Raw genomic sequence first — 24,624 nt, forward strand, 5'->3', positions numbered from 1 at the left:
CCCCATTGTGAGCTGTTGCAACATGTGTGCACCCTGGCCCTCCCTGCGAGCCCAGCGCTGCTTGCTGGGGCGCACGTCTGTTTGCAGTACCCCGCAAGCCCCACCTCGTTCTTGCAAGTCTCACACAGCGATGCTGGGCTTGTGGGGTGTCATGAGCGCGCTCCACTTTGTAGCAGTGGGCAGGGATTGCTCCGGTGGTGCGCCCCACCCATGGCTCCACCCCCACAGTGTACCCTGCGCATGCCCCAGTTGCAAGCGGGGAATGCTTCGCCACTGTGCAGAACTGCAGAACAGGAAAGATGTTCCAAACGGCAGACTGCAGTTCGTTCAAAGCTTCTACTCTGCGGTGGGCTTAGATGTGGTCCCTTGCTGTGGACTCCTGATACCTCTTTACTTCTTTGTCCACTTCCCCAAACTGCAGACCACATGGAGACAACTAGTGGCAAAGAAGAAGGTGCAAATGGGACTTCAGAGGCTGAGAGCTGTTTGCTGGCTGATTAAGGGCATCTAACTCTCAGTATTGCCTTCCCAGATGCAATTCTTCTTGACTCCTATTCCTCAGTCCCCCCCCCCATCTTTTTTTTTTTTTTTTGTTAAGTAGAAGGCAGAAGCTATAATGAATCACAGCCCCCCCCCCCCAAGATGGTGAGCCTCATACCTGTAATACCTTCAGGTGCATAAATAAAATTTGGGTCATTCAGCAGCTTTATTTTTCCTGCTGTTTCAATTCAAACAGATGGCTAACAACAAAAGCAATAATAACGAAAATAAGATGATGGCTATTTTAAACCATTTGTTCTTTCCATCTTTACAGAATACAATGCAAAAAATTTTTTTTATCCAACTGGCCCTTTCCAACAGTTGTAACTAGGGAATGGGGATGGGGTGGGGGGGAGAGAAGACAGCTTTCTGTGAAGAAGTGTAGGGAAACAAAAGGAACTCCCCCCCCCCCTTTAAAGTAACTATATTCGAAGATCAGAGCCTTCTCAAAGAACTCTCCAAGTGATTATTTGTTCACGGTGCAAAAGTGGCACAGATCAAATTAAAGTGGAGTGTGAAACCCATCTATCCTCACAAATCTTGCTTAGCAGCTGCTATATTCTGCCTGTTCAACATGCATGTGTTTTGGGGACTGAGTGAAGAGATGCCAAAACACAGAAATGCTGGTGGAGTCAGAAGAGATGGGAGATGGGCAAGTCTCTAGTGGCACAGGAGTTACAAGCAATAGCACCAAGTCAGCTCCTGCCACCGCACCATATCCAAACCATCCACAAGAAGCGGTTCTTGACAGTGTGACAGGGCTCAGCATACAGAGGCACAAAATGGAATGATGCGGAACCGCTTTGACTGACTGCTGTAGGAAAAGACAAAGCTGAAAACCTCACAACGCCAAACCGAACGAGGAACTGCCACCAGGCTTGGGACTTGCATTGGTGCAAACACTCTGTCTCACCCTTCTCCCCTATAAAAAGCAAGACGAAAGTGGTTGGGAGAAGAGGTGTGCGTGTGGGGCAGGCAGGGAGCAAAAGAGTTAACTCCTAGACCCTGAAAGGAAATTAGCAGGAAATGCAAGTACTAGTGGCATTTCACTTCCGAGGCAGAAGGCTAGCCTACTTCAAACTGATTCTTTTGCACGCTCCCATCAAGTCTCTTACAAAGTTGTAGGATGCTTATCTGTCCTTAGGTATCCAAAAGCGCAGCTGGTGAGAAGCCTGCAGCAATCAATGCTAATACTGTCAAGCTTTCCCTTTTATTGCCGGGAGTTACACCAAAATCTGTCTGCAAAGAGGGAAGATGAAGCTATTAGTGAGCGTCAAAACTCTCTAAAGGGCCCTAAAGTCCTATCTAGATACTACACAATACAGACATTCCATGTGAAAAAACATGCATGGGCATTGTCATGAGAGAAGGGCACGAAGGAGGGGAAGACTGCTACCTGCTTTCTGTGACTTGGTCCTCCAGCCGCTCACCGTATGGAACAAGATGGGGAAATCAACTGCCGAAAGGACTTCTAAGGGTTAAACAATCCCAACACCCTCAGCGTGGAATAATTACTTAGCCGCCACATTGCTGGTGCAGAGAAATGGGATACTTTTTAGGGGGCAGCCAAGGAGAGACAAAAAAGTCTGTCCAGAAAACTCTTGCATCAAGATCCGTGTGCTACGTATAACCAAGTGCTTGAAAGGAAAGCATGCTCATATGAGACAGCTCCTCTAAGTGGCCAATTTTCTTTTAAAAAAAAAAAACAACAAACATACCTGGGGTAAATGGCGGAAATAAAAGAGTTTGCCCGCATCTCACAGCAGAGGTTATTATGTCAGAGATGCCTGCTGCATGTGAAGAGAGCTATCCGAATGACGAGAGAGCCCAGAAAATAATCCAATTTTGGAAGCATGATTTCCAGCTGTCTTTGGAATAGCCACAACAAAGAAGGCTCTCCAGTATGGCACAAAATTTGGCTGGGCTGCTAGTCCTATCCATGTACTGCAAGATAAGAAAAACAAAAGGAAAGAGGTGGTAGGATACTAGATTTTGATTGCATGAAAGGACTGGCTGAAAAAGGAGGAAATTGTCCTTGCTAGCTAATTAGTTTTTAATGGTTGCCTTCCCAAATTACCTGCTCCTGCCCTGCAGCTAGAAAACTGAGTGTTGGCTGAGTGGAGCTGGTGCAAGTGACATTGGCATTGGGAGTCAGGATGAAAACCGGTACCCAGCATCCTGGAACCCAATTCCAGCAAAACGTCAGCAATTCCTAAAACAACGAAAATGGCCCCATGAAGTCCTGGCTTGAGAATTATTTGGGTAATCTCAGAATCCAAAGAGTGTTCTGAGTCAGATAGGTCTTCCCGGTACCCCCCGTCAGTTTTACAGTCTTCATATAGGCCAATGGGAAACAATAACCCTTCACTCTCAAACTGATGCGAAAGTGAGGAACCTGGGGGGGAGACAAATGGCCTGGAGACTCAGAGGGATTTCAAAGTGAAAACAGATTTGGGGGGATTGTGAGATAAGGGGAACAAGGAACACACATACACGCACACACGCACACACCATGTCAATCTTTTGGAGTGAAACCGAACGTGACTCACACCATTAATGTTATGGCTAACCCAACCAATATCAACATTTCTCCTGTGGAGCACAGTAATAAGCACATTTTCATGGATGCATTTGGGTGGAGGGGAAAGGAGGGTGGATATGTACAACTATGGACGGACAGAGGACCCTGGCCACTTTAGCTTTTCACTGCTTCCCGCTCTTTGCTTTCGGCGTCTTCTGGGTACGCGTGCCAGGTCAGTCTCTCTTCATAAAACGCTATCACAATTTGAGGGCACTTGACGTTGGCTTCTTTCGCTAGAACCAGGTCAGCCTCATCCGTGTCTTTCCTGAAGAGGTAAGCGAGGACAACAAGAGAAGGACTCGTCACTAGTTGATCAAGCAGTCACACACACACACACACACACACACACACACACACACCCAATTGATTGGTACATGAAAAAAGGGGAGCTGGGCTCAAGTAACCTTCCTGAAGGAAGCAGCACCAGAGTAGGAGAAAACATATACCGGTATTTAAGCTAAATAAAAAAAAATCCTTCCACTAGCACCTTAGAGTTATTCAAGCCCCTTGTCCACGGCAAGGCAGTGATGCATGAAGGGACATCCCATGGACTGCAAGAAGATAAAACCTATCCATTCTGAAGGAAATCAGCCCTGAGTGCTCACTGGAAGGACAGATCCTGGAGCTGAGGCTCCAATACTTTGGCCACCTCATGAGAAGAGAAGACTCCCTGGAAAAGACCCTGATGTTGGGAAAGATGGAGGGCACAAGGAGAAGGGGACGACAGAGGACGAGATGGTTGGACAGTGTTCTCGAAGCTACCAGCATGAGTTTGACCAAACTGGGGGAGGCAGTGGAAGACAGGAGTGCCTGGCGTGCTCTGGTCCATGGGGTCACAAAGAGACGGACACAACTAAACGACTAAACAACAACAAACAACAAAGCACCTTAGAGACCAACTAAGTTTGTTATTGGTATGAGCTTTCGTGTGCATGCACACTTCTTCAGATACATTGAATCTGTCAATTAACTGGGAGGAGGAAGGCAGCTACTGCAACCCCAGTGGTGTGTGTGTGTGTTGCATACATTAATTGTCAACTAAGGGACTTTTTTTCAGTGAAGAAGCAATTTATAAACATAATATACATATGCAATACTTATAACAGGCTGCAAGTGTCGACAGGCATAATCAATAAATGAATCAACTAAATCTTTAGTTGATTAATGGGAGCAATTTTAAATCAATGAGACTGAATTAAAGCCATCCTTGTTTTACATTTCAAGGTAGTATCTTTTACAAAATGGAAGAAAAGTTTGGGGGGGGGAGGAAGAAAAATAAAAATATTGAAAGGTGGCCTTTCCTATTAATTAGGTTGTTGTTTTTGTTTTTATTATGGATTTTGTGTTTTTATATCTTGATTTTAGTCTGTGAACCATCCTGAGATAGGTTTAGGGCAGTACAGTGGTACCTCAGGTTACATATGCTTCAGGTTACAGACTCCGCTAACCCAGAAATAGTGCTTCAGGTTAAGAACTTTGCTTCAGGATGAGAACAGAAATCGTGCGGTGGCCACGCGGCAGCAATGGGAGTCCCCATTAGCTAAAGTGGTGCTTCAGATTAAGAACAGTTTCAGGTTAAGAACGGACCTCCGGAACGAATTAAGTACTTAACCCGAGGTACCACTGTATATAAATTCTAATAATAATAATAATAATAATAATAATAATAATAATAGCTTTTGTTCATAAATGGCTAATTAAACTTAAATTTCCTACAATATCACAATGAATTGATTGAAGCACAGATGGTTTATCAACTTAAAAAAAAAGATTGACAACTCTCATTATATACTACTTAATGTCCTGGTCAGCAACTGGCTTTCTGGAGGACTCTTTGAGGAGGGAGCAAGGGATGGCTGCCAACCATTTATTTTGCCACAGTTGCCTTTAATCCTCTAGGTTGATAACTGGAGGGCCAGGTTGGCATCTCCTAGGGTACCCAATCTGACACAAGTGCTTCCAGTTGCTGAACCCAATCCTAGTGCAGTAACACGGATGTTCTAACCAGTGTTTGAATGCATACTCAAACAGAAATCTCTGCATTTCTCCCTTTTTCCTGCTCCGATTGATGAGAGGCGCAAACACAATTTTCTCTGCTGTACCCCTTCTCCAAGAGCTGACTTTAAGATTAGGGCTGGGTTGCCAAAAGCAAGCAACACTGTGCACTTCTTTTCCCATCAAAAGGATGTGAAGAGGGGAGAGGAAGCAACAGAGCAATGCCTCGCCCTCAATCTTTCTAGGAATTGTACAGTTATGGGTAGGAGTGCTTCATTCAATCAATTAATTGGTTAGATCAATCAATTAAAAATACTCCAACTGGTTAAAAATGTGCATCTGTGCATTACATACAGCACAACCAAGCACACACTGCAGGAAATACTATTGACAAAAATTGAATGATTCTTTCAAGCCTGATTGCAGCAGAGGAAAGGATTATCTGGGCACATGTTTGGCCAGGAATGCCATGTTGGAAACCCCTGATTTAAATCAAAGGACGTATGGTTTTCTTTTTTGTTTTACCCCTGTGCAAATGCAATTGATTAATAATGAATCCCTGATTTTATTTTTTACACCACCCAGAAAACTATTCCTGTTGAGCAACTGATAAATGGTTGACTAAGGTAAATGGCAGCCCGAGTTTGAAATGTTTCCACCTAACATTATAGGGGCTAAATACAGTACAAAAAGGGGGCCACTTTTCCTGGATCTCTAGAAGCATAGAATTTGGCTCCTGTACTTGTCCACACAATCGTTTGATGGCACAGCATATTGAAAACTGCTACTATAAGCAAACTTTTTAGTTATTTTTTTCAGCTTAACTTTGTTTCAATTTAATTACGCTTAAAATGTTGTGCTTCAAAAGGTCAACTCCCAGGATTTTTCTTTCTTTCTTTACTCTATTGGCAGGACTGGAGGCTTGCCCTGTATGTTAGAGATTCCTATTTTAAAATGCATTTCCTATTTTAATATCTCAAGGGAACTGCATGCAACCGATGAAGAAATCATATAGTAGAATGTACAACTACACGAGATGAAATGTAAGCTTGCTTTGTAATCTAGCATCTTTTTTTTTTTTTAGAAAATAGGAATAGGCAAAGGCAAAACAGAGGTAAGGCAAGGGTATACAAAGAGGACAATTTAGCTTGACCAGTATACTACAATAACAAGAACAGAAATGGGCAATATAGCCTGGATGTCCATCCACTCTCATTTTCTATGCCTTGCTTTGAGTTTAAAAGCTTCTGGTGATACCTGAGCTTTCTGCAAAGGCACTACAAAGTTGCTAGACATTGCGTATCTCATGACATTTACTGGTAAAGGCTACCTAGCACAGATTAGGGCTACAAACTTTTTAATTAATTAACTGGTGCAATCAACTCAAGACTTCATTACCAGTTAACCTCCACCCCCAACACATACACAATGGTATTAGTGAGAGGCTATAGCAAGTAAACAGTCTGGGACTGTTAAAGGTAAATTTGATAAAGGTAAATTTGCAGACTGCTTTTCCTTGTGTCTGTGCCCAACATGAACAGTTACGCCCTGGGAAGCAAAGGTTTTCATGACAGTCGTCAGAAACTGAAGCTGGTAATCCAGACTTTTACTTGCTTTTTATTATTAAGCCGATGAAAAATAAAATATTGACAAATTGCCTTTCCTTAAACAGTACATTATTTATTAATTTATAAGCTACTTCTCTTCGCTTCAAGATCCCCAAAACAAAACAATCATTCAAGTTTTACATTTTGTCAATCTAAATAATATACATATTATTGGTGAGCATTTTAGGTTCTTTTGCAACCTTAATTCAATAGAATTCGTTTAAATGCCAGATAGCAAACACGTTTCATTAATGACCACTGAATGATGTCAATTGCAAAGGTAAGATTTAAAAGTGATCCAACGCAGAGTACAGATTAATTAAAATGAGTGTTGTTAAACTTCACAATCTGTTTCTGCAGTATTTTGCAATAGAAATTATTCCCACTGCCTAAAAAGAGATTAGCTCTTTTGAAGTAATTAATTTACCCAATGATAGCAAATGTGATCCAGGGGATAATTTGGTTGTGTACCTATAAGCCCAGGGCTCAAACCAAAGCCTTGGACAAGCCACATTCCCTTAACCTCAGCTTCCATTTATAAAACAGCAATCACAGCAAAATAGTTCACAGGGTTCAATGGTGCTGAGCACTGTAAATAACCTTTGCACATTTAAAACAGTCTACAAAATATCATCGTGTTAATCTGCAAAGCATTTGTCTCATTGAACAGATTCCTTGCTCTACAGAATTCAAGTGAGCTGGAAATTTCAAGATTGGATATTCATCAGCTATTAATCATTGCCTTCCTTGGATGCGTCACCTGGGACCAAGCTACCATTGGACATGGGCCTCATATAAATGACTTTTTATAAATAAAAAAAAAACAGGGATTGTTCCACACAGGTGATTTACCAAAGGTGAAGTTCTCCAGTTTGGGATTGTAGCCCTTACAGGGTATGGGGGTGTATTTCCGCAACCAAGAGGTGCCAGAAAATACCCCTGGGTACCCAGGGCGTTTGGTCACGCAGTAGAACGAACCAGGGAGAGGTGAATCTACCAATTCTTCTCCCCGCGTTCCTGGTCTCTGTGTTCCCTCCAGCCCCCTCCTCCAAGGCGCTGTGTGCAGCTGGCTCCCCTCCCCCACCCTGTCTCAAGAGGAGCAGGCACCATCCATCTCAACCCCGCCAGCTTCAGAGACAGCAAAGCCCAGGACAAGGGCTTATTATCTCTGCTGCATTGCTACAGGGGAGGAGGACCCAGTATCGAAATCTTGCGGGGCTGGGGCTGGGGGTGGCGGAGGGGAGTTGAGGAGCAAGAGGCAGCTCCCTTGAACACAGCTGTGCTATAACCTCTGCCAGGCAGATAAGCCAGACTCTCCCAGCTCTTTGTTTCGGGCTGCTGGTGGGGGAGGGGCTGCTGCATATGCAGCGCGGCCATCTCTCTCTCTCTCTCTCTCTCTCTCTCTCTCTCTCTCTCTCTCTCTCTCTCTCTGCCCAGAGAGGCTTCCAGCTGAGATAAGCCCAGGAGCAAAAACAAGAGGCAAGTCCAAACCTTCCCCCGAAGGATTTCCTGTGCTCTCTAGTATTTCTTCTTCTTTTGGAGGGGCGGGGAGGGGGGCAGAGATGTGGAAGGGAAGGGGCTTGTGTATCTTGCAAAGCATGATATACAAGCTCCAGGTGTAGAGCATTTTGCAGAGCAGAGGGAAAACAAAGCCTTAGCAGAGAAGCAGAATGAAGTGTCCTTGGGCCATTTCGCCACAGCACCTCACCCTAGACTATTCTGGTAATTTATTGGCTGCTTTAAGAAGGGCCGCCGAGAGCAGGAAAACCAGACAACAGGGTCAATATTAAAAAAAAGAAGAAAGAAGCACACTCACCATTTCATTAGGAACATTAAATCGCCACAAGAGTCTGTGGCTCCAATGATCTTTTCCGGCTCCAATCCTCTTTCAAAGCCCCTGGCAATATCGGTGCTCTGGTGGAAAGAAAGACAGAGAAAGAGAAAGACAGTTTACAAAAACAATTCTTTCCTCCTCCCATTCTTTGGCCATTTGTTAATCTCCCTCAACCATGAGGCAGAGGGGCTTCAAAGGGCACCGAGAATCAGGTGATAAACAGATGTGGTACATGGCTTGATGGTAATTAGCAGATGAGGGAAGAGGCCTTATCATCTTTTCTTCTTCTCTCTTTTCTTTGACATATCTTCTTTATGAAATGTTTGGGGAGAGGAGGAAAGGGGAAAGAAACCTAAAAGGAGGGGGGGAGGGAGAGAGGTAGAGAGAGAGAGAGAGAGAAGAGAAATAAAGAGTCGCCATTAAAATGGGCTAGCAAAGCGATGGATAGATCTAGGGAATTAAGTCATCTTGCCTTTGCAGCTGCTGCAGCAGCAGTAGCAGCAGCCATTCGTGATTTCCAAGGCTCCCCATCCCTGCTACGCCTCCCCCGCTCCAGAGCGCACCACCTCTACGGGCTCTCACACGGTCCTCGAGGTCTTTGTGCCGGTGCCGTCAATGGGTGTGTCCCATTCATGCAGTTGGGGCGCTTTTTTTTTGGTTTGTTTTTTTGTTTGCAAGGAGAGAGCTTAAACCGCCGGGGCCCCAGACAAGGGTCGGTCAGCTCCCTCTGCACATACCATCTGAAGGCTGGTAACAGCGTTCAGTTGCTGCAAGCCTGGAGCGAGCGTGTTCTCCCTGCTTTGCAGCAGCAGCAGCAGCAGCAGCACCGCCACACGCTATTCGGAGGGAGATCCACACATTTGTTGCCCACACATGCTGTCTGGTAGATGCGGCTAGGCAGAGCAAGCAGTTAACAAAGAGGCAGGCGGCTTGACTTTTTCGAGGAAATAAAAGCAATTGCCAAATGAAGAGGAAGAAGAGGAATTAAAAAAAAAATCTCTGTGTGTGTGTGTGTGTGTGTGTGTGTGTGTGAGAGAGAGAGAGAGAGAGAGAGAGAGAGAGAGAGAGAGAGAGAGAAAATGCAGACTGAATACAGAGGACAACTCTAGGGGACCTTGGGGGAACTAATGAACCCACAAATCATGTAATAATATAATACAACACTTCATTTCTCAGCTTCTTCATATTGCATAAAAAATCCAGACCAAACTCCTGGTTTAGGACAGTTTGGACTAACAATCACCTCTGGCTTTAGTTAAGAACACTTTAAATTGAACTCATAACAGGGCCAGAACAAGATCATGTCTGTGTGGAAAATTGTAGCATATGAGGGGGCCCCCTATTCCCCCCCAAAAAAAATTGGAGTGGGGGCTTAGTCAAAACTGGCCACTAAGATTACTGAGCCCTTACAACAAATATCTAACTCAACAGGTATGTATATGGGCATTTTTAAAAAAAACTTCTTACTCCCCAAAGTGCTGATGGCCATGATAGATCTACGTATAGCTGTTACAACTCCCAACAGCCTGGTAGAAAAGGATAAGTGCTTTAAAGAAAAGATTTGTTGGGTAAAGAGAATCTCTTGTGCGAACAGTAATTGGATAGTGCACTAAGCCAAAACAAACAAGCAAAAGTGTTCTCCTTTTGAACTATTGAGTCTCCAGTAGCTATTGTTATTTGCTGTGATCTCTAAAACAGTCACAGTGTTAGCAAGGCTAGCAGATGGCTCAATATAAGGGCCAAAGCTACACATGGCTTTAAAAAGAGGGGAATGTTTTTTTTGTCTGTGTGTGTGTGTGTGTGTGTGTGTGTGTGTGTGTGTGAGAGAGAGAGAGAGAGAGAGAGAGAGAGAGAGAGAGAGAGAGAGAGAGAGATTTCGATCCAAAGGACATGTGCATTCTCCCCATGCTCCTTTTGTGCTTTAAAATCACATGCCCCACCCACCTTACATATGACTGGAGGAGACCCATGGAGGAGACACAGGTTACATGCCACCATTAAACATAGTTTTGCCTTGGATTACCAACTAAGTTAAAAAGCAGTCTGGGCTGGAACTGAGACCAGTGCTCAGTGCTGTCTCACTCTGCCTTACCAAGCAGCCTAGCTGCACATGGAGATTTGTTTATTTATTTTTTTTAATCTAAGTTTTACTTAAGAGAAGACCTACTGAAATTAATGGACCTAATCTAGCCATGTTCACTAATACCAATGAGTGTACTTCAAGTAAAACTTAGCTGACTACCAACCCACCTCTATCAAATCTCCCTCACGACAGAAAGTTTCATACACTTATTTTATTTATTTAAATATTTTTATGCCTCCCTTCAGTAGAACTCCTAGGGTGGCTTGCAAGAAAATGAGAAAAACAAAAAAAGGTTAACAACAAATATAAAAACAGCAATAATCCAATAGCGCAACTAATCTTTGAGCACACTGCTGAAACTGTGAGCAGCCAGGAACGCACAACAGAGTCTTAATCTGAGATACAGGATCTCTTATATGACACATAGACACAGACCCATCTTTTTCACAGGCCTCCCTGTGTTCCTCTCCCTTAAAGAGCACCACAGGCTCTAGTGTAGAGACAATCATAAGTGCACTGAACTTTGATAACCAAAGCATATACCAAGAAAGAATAATGCTGTACCGCTGCAAACTTCCTCTCTTGAAAATCACATCTTTTGATGTGGTTTCAGTGGCTAGGTCAGACAGATATGGGATTTTCACAACATGTGTTTTATATGTGATTGATTATTTAAAACATTTTAAATATATATGTTTAGTTGTCAGCTATCCTAAGCTCTGGAACGGGGCTAGATGGATGTTTGAATGCCTTTCCAGCTCCCCGCTTGCTCATCACATTTATATCCTGCAGATCCTGTTAGGAGTTCAATGCAATCTCACTTTATCCTCACAATTCTGAGAGGTAAGTTAGACTAAGAGAAGCAGAGTAACTTGCTCAAGGTCATCTAGTGAGCCTGTGGTCCAAATCCCATGCTTCAGCCACTACTATACCATACTGGCTTCCAAAGAGGGAGCACTATGAACTGAGCTTCTAGCCTCTTCCAAGGCTGGTGCAGACATGATGCTTAACCATGATTAAACATAACAAATGGCCTTAGCCTTACTATCTGGGTTCTCATCAGCTGCAAACTAAAATGTGAAAGCATGACTTAAAGCAAGATTGCTAATCGCAGTCACGACATCTATGGTTTCATCCCTGTATGCGCAGGCCACGACACCAGAGAGATGGGAATGCCGAGTAGACATACTGCAAGTCAAAAAGCAGATCTTTTCCAAACTAATATTTATAGTCTTCCTCTTTCTATCTGTGACTCAGCCTCCATCTACACCTCATGCCTGGACTCTGGCTCAACCATAGGAGCCAATTCCTAGGGCCCATGGGGCTTCAGTTCCCACAATAAAATATTTGAGGGGCTGATCCCCCCCCCCAGTTGATGGGCATTCCCATTCAAATGGTGTGTGTGCACTGTGTCATGTGATCAATTATGCAGGGTGGGGCTTACCTGGGCCCCCACAATATTTATTCAAGTTGGCACTCGTGAGCTCAACCAGCAACAGCCTGTGCCTACAATTTGTGACTGTCTGATACGTCTGTCCCAGCAGTCCAGCAGAGACCTCAGAAAACATCTGCTGCAGCCCATAACCTAGAGCTGAAAAATTATCAACAGAGAGATCAGAGCTATTCCTTCTTAAAACGGTACAAAAGCATCACTGTAGTGAAACAAGGAGACCAGGGAGCTTGTTGACATGGAGGTGAGCAAGAATATGCAGGAACGTCTGCAAACCCAGCTCTGAAAAAAGACTACCTTTAGAAGAAGAGTTTGGATTTGATATCCCGCTTTATCACTACTTGAAGGAGTCTCAAAGCAGCTAACATTCTCCTTTCCCTTCCTCCCCCACAACAAACACTCTGTGAGGTGAGTGGGGCTGAGAGACTTCAGAGAAGTGTGACTGGCCCAAGGTCACCCAGCAGCTGCATATGAGGAGCGGGGAAGCAAACCCGGTTCCCCAGATTACGAGTCCACTGCTCTTAACCACTACACCACACTGGCTCTCTTTATCTAGCTGTTAAGAGATAGCAAAGAAAGGCTACAACAGAGCCTCATGCTAACAGGTGGGGAACCTCTGGCCCTCCAGGTGTTGCTGGACTACAACTCCCATCACCCTGAATCATTGAGTATGAAGGCAGGGGCTGATGGAGTCCAACCACATCTGGAGGTCCAGAGGCTTCACATCCCTGCTCTAGCCAGTGCAGGAAGAAATGCAGCGGCAGCTCACAATCTCCATTCTGGAGCAGAAGCCATCTGAAGTGTCCAACAGGATGGGGAAAAGGAAATGAAAGAAGTTACCATTTAGTGCCTGCTTCAAGAGAAGCCACAGGATTGCAGACAAAGGAATAGTACTGCTGTGGGTTCCAACATTTCTCTGACTCGTTCCACACCTTCTGAAACAAATCCTGTGTTTTGTTGGGGATGGGAAAGAACAGCATGGGGGGGGGTGTTGCTAGTAGACTTTGAACATGACAATGAACACTCTCAACTCTTTGGAATGAATCAGTGTCACTTGAGGTATTGCCAAGGTGGCATAGGCGCCGACCCCATGGGGCCTGAGGGGGCCCGAGCCCCCTCAAAAATTTTATTGGGGGGGCTCGGCCCCCCCAATAATTAAAAAAATTATCGCGCGCCTTGGCTCCCGCGGCCGGCGAGGGGAGCCCGGGCCGCGCGCGGCTGCTGCTGCCGCCTCTCCTGGGGGCGCCGCCTCCCCGGGCGGGAACGCTGCGGTTGCGCGAGGGAGGAGGGCGGCCCCCGGGGGCTGGGAGAGCCGGGCTGCCGTGGCCGAGAGGGCTGCTCTGCCGGGCGCCGCTGACATAATTTAAGCAAATTATCGCGCGCCTTGGCTCCCGCGGCCGGCGAGGGGAGCCCGGGCCGCGCGCGGCTGCTGCTGCTGCCGCCGCCGTTTGTGGTCATGGCGGAGCTGCCGCCTAGGGAGGAGGGGAGAGGGGGCTGGCGGGGGGGGGGCAGGCGGTGAAGGGGGCTTGGCTGCGCTCTCTCTCTCTCTCGCTCTCTCTCGGGCTCTCTCTCTCTCTCTCTCTCTCTCTCTCTCTGGCTCTCTCATAGGCGCCGACTCCATGGGGCTAGGCGCAGCACGCTCTCCCCTATTCGCTCACGAGGAGGCGGCGCCACTTAATTTGCATATTCATGAGCTTATTTATTATTCATGAGCTTTCCCGGGCCCCCCCAATATTTTTTATAAGTCCGCGTCCCTGCAAGGTGGCTAAGAGGCCTGGAGCCACAGATCCTTGATGAAACTTCACCCTGCTCCTAGAATGGAGTTTTATCAAAGCCATCACAAACTCAGGGAAGGCAACAGCTGGAAGGTGCTCAGTGGCAGGCACCTGACATTCTCTACTAATTTCCTGTTTGCTTGCAACTCCCAACTAAACATTCCATAAGTGTATTTGGAATTTCCCCTGCACCTCATTTAGCAGGTACTTCAATGAGAGGTGCCTGTAGCATTTCAAGATAACCCACTTCCCTTTAAATTCCTATGTCTCTTGCTAATTTTTTGCACAATTAATATTTCCCCATTCCTGTCTCTCTCAGCAAACAGGGAAAGAGCAACCATGTGTGTCCCTAGATGGCACACGAGCATTGATTCAGTTTATGGGTCTTAGCACCTCTATGGTTGTGGGTGGAGGAGGCCGATAATCTGCTACAGCCACAGGAAGAAGAGTAGCAGAAATAACCCCTTAACATTTCTAAAGAAAGCATGCCTGGGAGGAAAAAACAGGGATGTGAAGGAGAGGCCTGAATTACAGGAATACTAGATGCCACTGTTTAGGGTACGTTGGTCTACAAACTTGGGGAAGGGTACTTGGGTGGGTAGTACTAGGAATTGGAAGTGAAACACCTGAACAGGAGGTGAAAAGCTGAGAGTTGCCCAGAAGTTGTCAAGGAGGAATGCCCTTGGCTCATCTGCCTGCCAATGGTACAATGCTAACTTGTATGATGTTGCTTTGCCCTCAGTTAGGCAAAACAGAGCAGGGTCAAAGAGCATCTAGGGCTCCTGAAGAAGGCAGGTGAGACAAAGGACACCATTGAAAGCTGTGGAGGAACAGTCCCTCTTTCCTCCTATGCACACAGTCAGGGCGGCTCAGCACAGCCAACTGCTGATTGAGTCCAGGCCAGGTACACTGGAGAAAACTTGAGCAGTGTGGGCAAGTGGGAAAGTGAAACCTTGGACGGTGAATCCATGGGTCGGTCGGTCACTCACTCACTCACACCCTCTACCTGCCTGCCACCATTCTCCCACCTCCTGGGTGCCATTGTTGCTGAAGTTGGTACTGACGGTGGAAGGCACAAGATCTACCCACCAGGGAAGAATGGCAGATGAAGCTACATGGAACTGGCGGAAATGACTGGCAGAATCCGAGACCAGGGAGACGAGTCGGTGGAAGAAGATTGGAAAAAAATTTAAAGTATATTTACAAAAATATAGCAAAATTAATGAATGTTAGAAGGATGCTGGAATGAAGTTACATGGTTTTAGCAGAAATGTTATAAAGAATTAAGTAAAAATGGATTGTTAATGGGCCAAAGTGTAAAATTTAAGGTCAGATTGGGTTAAGGTAAATTATAGAACAAAAATTGAGAAAGATGGAAAGGATTTGCTGAAATAGCTAAATTGAATTAGAATACAAAAAAGGGAGGTGTGAGGAGGTCGATGAAACAAGTAAATGAAAGACAAAGATATGGAAATACTGGATGTGTTTTTAAATGTTTTTGTTTTTAATTTTTTTATTGTTGTGCTGTATTGTTTTTTATTCTGCTTTTTATTTTTTGACGTATTGTAACTTTTTATTGTCTCCCCCCCCCTTTTTGTAATTGTTAAACTTTTAATAAATATCATTTTAAAAAAAATAAAAATGAAGTTGGTACTGCCAGGCCAATTGCCTCTGTCAGGAGGGCAGCACATGTCTGGTTTGTACCTTATAATGTAGTCTGTCCTCTGTTCTGAATAGGGTTGCCCAAGGAAGGTGGACAGGAAGCAATACTGCAAGAGAGCGCGACAGGCAATCACTGTCCTTTAACTCATCACCACACATTCAGTCCCAATGCATTGAAGTGCCAGCAGAAATCTGCCCAAGCCAGGCCTCACTTGAGTAGAGGCAATATGTAAGGACGCAGCACAGCCTCCTCCTACCAGTATCCAATCCACACTAGCCAGGCTCCTTTGAACATGTCCCACGTTTTTCCCCTTTGGGGAAGAAAATGCCAAGGAAATCATCATCACTGTTCCCCTCTCTTGGCAGTGGTAAGAATAGCTGCAGTTGGCTTGTACATTTAACAAAGATACCATCATTGTGATGCACCCCCACTTGATATTGTCTTTGATAAATGTTACCAGAGCAACAGAACCTCATAATCCCCACATTGGCTACCAAAATGTCACTCACTGTCCATTAACATGAGGTCTACAAAGATGGTGGTCTGATCAGTGGTGGACACTTTGCTGGTTCATAGGTCCCAGCACCTGAGCATTTTGACTGCTGAGGCAGAGCCTAGACTGTCGTTTGACTGTATGCTTTAAATCTTAACTGCTGATAGGATTCTAAACTGTGGTTACCACTAGCTACGGTTAAGTGTTATGTCTGCAACTGGCCCTAATGGACAAGTCCTAAAAACCTGAGGCACTATGTCCAAGGGGAATCGTGGCATGTTAAAATGCTGGAGGAGACAGGATGTTTCGGCAGGAACCAAACCACTCATTTTCACAGTGGACAGTTTTACTTCTCAAACTTTAAGGAGAATACATAATGGGTTATAAAACTGTAATCCAAACGCACTAAGGATAACCTGCTGGATATGAAATATACGACCTTATTACCCCTTATGATTTCATTAAGGACCGACAGTAGCAGTGCAGGCTTGAATCTCTAGTGACTTAGCCATAATTTTGTACAGACACAGCTGTAAAGGGCAGGGCATTTCTTCAAATAAGGTTATAAAAAAATAACGAACACACAGAACTGCAGAAGATTTTTCTCCTCCAGGAAAGGAAAGACAAGACATAAAATGCCACTCAACAGATCCTCATTTATACCAAATTTCATATGTTCACATTCCCCTATAAAGATGTTTTAATAACCCATGTTCTCATGTCTCCTCATGCATTGGCTAGTGAATTCGGCAAATTTTAAAATGAAGGGGAGAAATGCCATTAAGCTTTAACCAATCAAGGTGATACATTTGACCTTCACAGTATTTCCAATACCTGTAACTTAAGTCAGCAAGAGCACTGTCTTTACAACATCGTATATAGAGCGGTGTGTGCTCTGTCATTTGAAGGCCCCAGTGTGCAAGCATGGAGCAGGGCACAGAAACCATCATCCTTAGAAGCTCAGATTAATGTAAGAATGCAAAGATAAGCCAGAAAGTAAAGTGTGTGGACAATTCCTCATGAAATCTCAGAAGCAGGAAGAACTGAGGGAGCAGAATTTCAGGGCCCCACATTGGGTCATTTGCAGAATTAATTATGTGGAAAATATATTGGTATTGTGTACACAGGACATAGGTTGTACCCTGAGCTACAGGAGTGGAAAGCAGCTCACACAGCCAGTCTTTCCCTGCCCTCCTGCATCTCTAGAGAGCCAGGGGAATCTATCAAATATTGTGAGCTGTGTTTTATGCAGTAGGAGGGATGAACTGCAATTGCCCCTTCCCACTACAGCTCCATAAGACTCAGCCCAAAACATTTGATACGCCCCTCTGACATTTTGGAGAAGCTTTTCACATTGTACAGATGGCTGCCCAGAGGAAGAAGGGAAAGACCAGTTGCAGAAGCAGAGCTTTGGATGCAGCCCATAGAATTTTGATTCCTCTCAGCAGAGTATACACAGGCTTGATCACACTGAGGCAGCTTGCGTTTTCTAAGTGAATTGTAAGAATTTATCCCTCAAATTCTTTTTGGCTTGCATGCCTCGTGAAAATCATATAAGGGTTTGAAATATGGAGTAATGACTCCTAGTAAAGATACGACAGGCTTTATCTTGCCTATCTCAAAAGAGGCTTTTCTCTGAACATAACTTTGCAACATTCACCTAAAGTTTCATCCAGATCATAGCTACCCACACTCTCTGTACACTAAGCTAAAATTATGGAAGTAGAAGAAAGAAAACGTAGCCTTTTCTCTCTCTATTAGAGTATCAATAGATTGTCTGATCCACATTAGCCTTGTATCCATTACAGCCTGCAGTACAAACTGCAGCTAATGACCAGCACAAACTAGAAGAACCAACATGTATGGTGTGATGAATGTGGCCAGAAAACATGTCTGTGACCATTCAAAGCCACTACCTGGCCTGCCCTTATATCCACAGCATTTACTCTTTCTTTGCCAAGATTTTCCAGGCACATATACTGCAGCACTCAGAATTTCAACTCTCAGTTGTAAAACTGTGACCCAATCTACTTGTTGCATACGTATTGGGAAAGAACTCTCAGTTGCTTAGAGAGGTGTATTATGTCCTCCCCTCCATAACTGTAATTGAAATATCTAATATTTTTGTAGAAAGCCCAATGCAGCTAACACAAAATTAAAAGCAGCAATAGCAAAAATATCAAAACAATTCCATAAAACTATTAAGGTTCTATTAATTCATCACAAGTTAAACAATACATTATAATATTTCAATAACAAACTACCTAACAAAATATCAGCATAACACCAAGTAATCTTGAAATATTATTCTCCTGTGACCCTCTCAAAGGTAAGGAGGACCTTTGACTGTAAGGACACAGCGGTTGTGAAAGATCCATTCTCCCTCACTCAGTGCAGGGTCTGGCTTCAGAACTCATATGAGGCTAACTTCAGAACAAGCTTTCCCTTCCTTACCTGCTGTGGCACATCTGCTCTGAGCACCCTGCTGTTACAGCAGCAGAGGTTAGCCATTTGGGCAGTACATTCTTAGCAGGTGATTCCTGAACCATGGGTCTTCAAATTGCTTCCCCGCCCTTTCCCCCCCCCCCCCCGATTCTTTTATGTTAAGGCTACTCCTTCCAAAGAAAAGTGACAGAAAATTCAGAACACAATCACAAAAAAAATAAGCCGTTTCCCCCCCCCCACTCACAAAACTCTCTACGTTGATTTGTGAGCTTGTTTACTGTCACAGTTAGAAGAGTGCATTAAAAAGGATTTTGCTTTAGCCAGGCGTTCAAACAGTAAATTGCATTTCTTCCAATCTTAATCTGCTCTAGATAGTACTGTGAGGCTCCCTGCTTGATTGTTAATCTTTATTATATTTTAAAGGCCATAATTATTTTAGCGATTCTTTTCTTTACAATGAGTGGCGGCAATTAGCTCATCCTGTTTTACAGGGTAGTTTTCCCTGAGAGGGGTATGAAAATTGGCACAATGAAGCACAGCCAACCTGAAGCTTTGCTCTGGGGACGCAACATCTCAAGTCCTTGATTTTTAAACTTAAAATCCTAAGGGTTTTTAGGATGCAGTTTTAAACTACCAAGTCGAGTGCCACTAGCATGCACACACATACATCCAGTGCTGGAATCACTGAGATGGGGCAAACCTCTGGAAGTGAAAAATGCCAAGGCGAAAAGCTCACCTCTCTCTTCTTTTTGGCTTTGATGTCCTCAGTATTGTTGGCAAGGCTTGACTTCCGCTTGGCACTCTCTGATTTCTCCCGAGGCTTGTTCTCACCTTCCTTCATTTTTTTGTATTTTTTCATAAACTCAGAAATCAGTTCAGGGCAGTCAAGGTTCTTCTCAGGTTCCCAAGTATTATGCTCCCTGATATAGTAAAAGAAGGACAACAGTGGGGGACAAAATAACAAACAGAAAAAAGTTGAAAAAGTTCCCATTTAGTGATCACAGACATCAATTAAGAACTGAGTGAAGAATTACCCTGCACAAGAAAATCTGTATGGAGAAAAAACTGTTCCAGGTTTTTAGGGAAGACTTAGAAAACCAATTCAGAAGACCTGATGCTCACGATGGATTGCTCAGAGTAAGAGTTGTTTGAATCTCTGAGGGCTTAAACAGAATTCTGTGGTAATTTGGGATTGGTTTCAGCTGCAGTGGGAAGAATTCTAAGCACAACATTGCCCTGATTTCTAAAAATCCAATGCAGCTGCTTAAGAAATTGTCATTCTTCCTAGCCACCTTGACCCTTGCACAGGACTGTTTCCTTAAAAAATTGGTTTCTAACACTTGCATTTGAAACATCTGACCAGCCCTGGTTCTAGGAGGTATTTTTGTTTAAAGGGTTACATACTCTTTGAGAGATTTCCCCAAATTTACATTAGGAACAACATTAGCAGCATTTAGAGATATTTGTAATAAAGGAATTAATCACACCGTCACTTACGTACAGGGAGGCTTCCTATATACCATAGCTGCAAGAATGCCTACAATGCAAGGGATTTATTTCTGAGAATATAGCCTTGTCTTAGATACAAGCTGTTCTAAGAACAGTACCAGAGATACTAACTGAACACAGATTAAATAGGAACAGTTTAATCATATCATTATTAGGTTCAACTAAATGAGCAAACATTCACATTTCAAAGAGCCCTCTTTCAGGCTTGACGTTTAAACAAAACAAAAAGGAAAAAGTGGGGGGTAGTAGAGGAAAAGGTCACGTTAGACTAACTGGGTTAGTTTGTGTCCAGTATATGAGATTACAGGTTGCAGCAAAAGCATATTGAAACACTGAAGCAATGGTTACGATTCCACACAATGCTCAACCACAGTTTAGTGCTATGTGGCTGACTCTCCACAAGCCCAAACAAAGTGTTAGCCTCTCAAGTCCCCCCCTCCCCACCTCTTCTTCAGCCAGAAGGAAGACCTTTGGCAAGTTTAGTTTTGCTTTCAAAGGATCTCAGTTTAGTGTTGCATACAAACCAGGGATCCCAGTTTAAAGCAATTCTTAGTTAAACAAGCCCATACTTTGAGGCTGGCTTTGTTTAGCAGCGAACCACTGTGAGCTGCAAGCCAGGATTCCTGGTTCATACGTAATGCTAAGTCAAGGTTCTTTGACAGTGAAGCTAAACTAAACAGAAGTCCTCCTCCCAGCTCCACATAAGGAAAAAGAAGGCAAAAGCACACAAGCAGAACACTTTGCTCAGGTTCAGAGAGGCTCATCCACATAGCACTAAATAACAGTTTAGCATTACGTGTGAGCTGGATCTAAGGCTATTTTCCTTGGAGATTATTTACTTTTATATTTTCAAACTGAGCATGGTCTAAGGGACACAGAATCATTTTGAACAACTGAATCACCGCAAGCCCAAAGTGCTCTTTTTTGATGTGGTGCTGATGAAGAAATACCCTTTCAAATGCTGCACAGCAGGGCAATGTGTCAGTGTCTGCTTGATAACTTGCCTTCCCAGAATCAGGTGGTGTGCATCCATTTAAACACCGTGGCCTCAAATCTGGACTCTTACATAATGAATCACGACTGTCCTTCATGGAACCGTAAAACCGGCTGCCAGAACCCCGGACAAATACCCAGGGTACATATACATACAAACACATACATCGACAAAAATCCTTTTTAGAGCAGTTCTTTTGTACTGGGACTAATGAGAAGGGCTGTGCTTTAAAAAAATATATGAAATCAATCAAAATGACATACTAAGTTAACTTAAGCTCTGCACCCTGTGCAAATTATGCATTTTGCATATATTTGCTTTGTATAAATCTATTTCAGTTCTGGTAATTGTGGAGAGGGCCAAAGTATGCTGAAGCTACTGATTTGTTTCCTGGAAATTATTCTCAGCTCATCTCGGTGTTTGAGATTCAACAACCTTTGCTGACAACTTTCAAGCTTATCTTAATATCCTTAACAGCTAGAAAGTTGTATTTTTGAAAAATCGAAATAAAAAATCATAGCAGAGATATTTGGGATACTCAAATTTCACACCCAGCACCAAATTCTGTGCTTGGACAACACAGCTCTGAAGGGAGGGGAAGAGGATTAACGTTCCTTTTCCAAAGCAGCAGTTTAAAGCAATCCACAAGAGTATTTGATCAAAATGCCCTCCCAAATCAGAAACCTCAAATGGAAAACTATTTAGACAATAAAGGTAAAGGTACCCCTGCCCGTTTGGGCCAGTCTTGCCAGACTCTAGGGTTGTGCGCTCATCTCACTCTATAGGCCGGGAGCCAGCGCTGTCCGAAGACACTTCCGGGTCACGTGGCCAGCGTGACAAGCTGCATCTGGCGAGCCAGCGCAGCACACGGAACGCCGTTTACCTTCCTGCTGGTAAGCGGTCCCTATTTATCTACTTGCACCCGGGGGCGCTTTCGAACTGCTAGGTTGGCAGGCGCTGGGACCGAGCAACGGGAGCGCACCCCGCCGCGGGGATTCGAACTGCCGACCATGCGATCGGCAAGTCCTAGGTGCTGAGGTTTTACCCACAGCGCCACCCGCATCCCTCCCTTTTAGACAATAGTGCTGGTGAATAACTCAAGTGGAACTACCAACTCTGTGAAGTGAGAGAGGGAACGCAGATGCCAGGATTTCCAAAACACGCTTTAAGGTCCCAGGCCCTCGCCTCGTGACCCACTCATTTAAATGGATGCACGCCACTCTTGTCTGGAGTGAGGAAAGCAAGCTCCCACCCATGAAGGTTTTTTTGTTTTTAAGGAAAGCTTGAATGAGGGCAACGGAAGTTAAATTTGAAGCACTGCCTGGAGCTCTGCTAACAAGAAAGCTCAAAGCCCACGTCAGAAGGAAAGTTGGACTTACTCAGAGAATCCTTTCCACTTGAGAAGATACTCCACTTGACCCTTCACAACACGCCTGTCTAGAACCTTCTCCACAACATATTCCTCCTCCTCTTCAGAGGACGAACTATCTGCTGTCCTCCTGTTTCTCTTTCCCATAGCGCAGAAGTTGCACCTAATGCACAAAGGCTACCCAATTCCTGCAAATCGGAAGGGAAACGTTAATTGGCGATAACTGAAAACGGGTTTCTGTTTCCAGAGATCTCACAGTGCATCACCCACTCTGTAACGGCACATCTCTCAAATGTTTCACTGTCTGCTGGCTAACAGTCGGGGCTGCGAGGGGGATCTGAGGGCAGAGGAGGCTAACAATTAGTATATAAAAATAAGCTAATTTTAAAGGAAGAAGGGAATAAACAAATGAAGCATTAGGTCTTTTCTTCCAGGCCATTTTTAAGGTGCATGATACAAATGTAACAATTCCACAGAGCCACATTATATGCCAAACCTACCCGCATTCACCCGAAATATCAACCATGCTGATACTAGTCATTAAGCATTGTCCCAATTGAACAAATTGCGATGCTCAGTAGCAAGAAAGGAGGCTGCATTTATCTCAAGATAAATAAACAGGCATGGCATGAGATTGTTTCACAGGGTGTTAAATACCAGCTCTTAGCGTAGCAGGTCAAACTGGAGCTAATTCAAGAAAATCTTTAATAAACATTATTTATTAAAAAAAGAGAGAGTGAAAGAATTGCGTGGGTGCTCATTATGAATATGAAACTCCTGGTGGGTAGGTCAGCTGTATGCTTCAAAAGAGAATTCCCCTCAACAGCATATAGTAATTTATTCTCTCTTCCTGCAGTAGCCAATCACTTCTAAAAAGGAGCAGAGCTTCCATTTGAGCTACTGTACTATGTTTTAATTTTTATCACATATATACAGCTTTTAGCAAGGAAAATGATTTACCACCTTCTTCTTCTTGTTTGGACTTTACAGCAGTCCTTCAACTGTTTCATTTTTTGCAGACTGGGATGCAAGGCTAAAAACTAGAACTAGGCTATGCAGGAAGTGCATGCAATGACAAGAGCCCAGCCTGGAACCCAGATTCAGCACTGGACCCACTGTGAAGTCAACCCTAAAAATGACAAAACAGATGTACACTACAAATGTAGGATACTGTAGAAGTGAGCAGATACCTGTTTCAGCAAGGCTAAAAGCACCTTGGCTCACACCAGGAAGGCACGATAGGCTTAAAACATTATTTAGGAGGGCAGGAGCTCAGAGAAAACAGGGTTAGGATCATGCTGCTGGGATCATACTGAACAGAAATAGCACCTGTGCTCAAACTCCTGATTAAGTGGGTGTAAATATGCACAGTGTACAGGGGTCAGCAAACTTTTTCAGCAGGGGGCCAGTCCACTGTCCCTCAGACCTTGTGGGGGGCCAGATTATATTTTGAAGGGGGGGGGATGAACGAATTCCTATGCCCCACAAATAACCCAGAGATGCATTTTAAATAAAAGGACACATTCTACTCATATAAAAGCATGCTGATTCCCAGACCGTCTGCGGGCCGGATTTAGAATGTGATTGGGCCGGATCCGGCCCCCGGGCCTTAGTTTGCCTACCCATGGTGTGGACACTTCCAGCTACTATGTTTCTCTAGGGCCAAATGTGAGGAGGGACGGACCATAAAATAAGCCATGCACAAGCCTTGTTACTGAAGAACTGGAAGCTGCGATCTAGGAAATGTTTTGTAACTTACACCAGTTGCATGAATGTAGAGAAAAATTGGTTTGCATCCCTAGATTTCCCCTATTTTGCATGCTATTTCCAAAGAGAAGATTAGATCTATCACTTTGTGCAACAGTAACTTATGGCAGGGGCATTGGTGCCTATCAGCTGTGGATTTCAGGAATATGAGGGGAGGGAAAGCAGGTACTTCAAAGAGGAAAGATCCAGGATTTTTTTAAAAAAGGAAAACGGAAAAGAATGAAACTCAATTTTGTTCTGCTGCAACTTCTTGTCACACACACTTTTTTTTAACATTAAAAATATCTTTGAAAAGAAAGGTAAGATAGTTGGCCCGGCACTTTATTTTGGTTCAATGACAAATTAAAATAATGTAAATGTACATTTTTTAAAAAAATGAACAGGAAAATATATTCGAGTGATGACTAACCTGTGGTCCTCCAGACGTTTTTGGACTACAACTGCCCCTATCTCTGAACACTGGCCATGCTGGCTGCAGCAGATGGAAGATGTGAGTCCAACATGTGGAGAGCCACATGT

At 44.1% G+C, this 24,624-nt stretch overlaps 1 protein-coding gene across 3 annotated transcripts in view; it reads right to left on the reverse strand.

Annotated features, from left to right (window-relative positions):
* Positions 1-2,237: 2,237 nt before the first annotated feature.
* CBX5 (chromobox 5) overlaps positions 2,238-24,624 on the reverse strand; it is a 49,707-nt gene continuing 27,320 nt past the window's right edge. For 2 of the 3 annotated variants that reach the window (XM_077923864.1, XM_028709108.2), the window contains exons 2-5: positions 22,349-22,526; positions 19,203-19,386; positions 8,540-8,637; positions 2,238-3,386 (exon numbers count right to left, since the gene is read on the reverse strand). In XM_077923864.1, coding sequence (XP_077779990.1) covers positions 3,236-3,386; positions 8,540-8,637; positions 19,203-19,386; positions 22,349-22,485 — 570 coding nt within the window. In that variant the 5' untranslated portion in view covers positions 22,486-22,526 and the 3' untranslated portion in view covers positions 2,238-3,235. Of the gene's footprint in view, positions 3,387-8,539; positions 8,638-15,569; positions 15,635-19,202; positions 19,387-22,348; positions 22,527-24,624 lie in introns of all 3 variants that reach the window. The other variant, XM_028709115.2, reaches the window with a different exon arrangement.

The sequence above is a fragment of the Podarcis muralis genome, chromosome 2, assembly GCF_964188315.1.
Source record: "Podarcis muralis chromosome 2, rPodMur119.hap1.1, whole genome shotgun sequence".
Lineage (NCBI taxonomy): Eukaryota > Metazoa > Chordata > Lepidosauria > Squamata > Lacertidae > Podarcis > Podarcis muralis.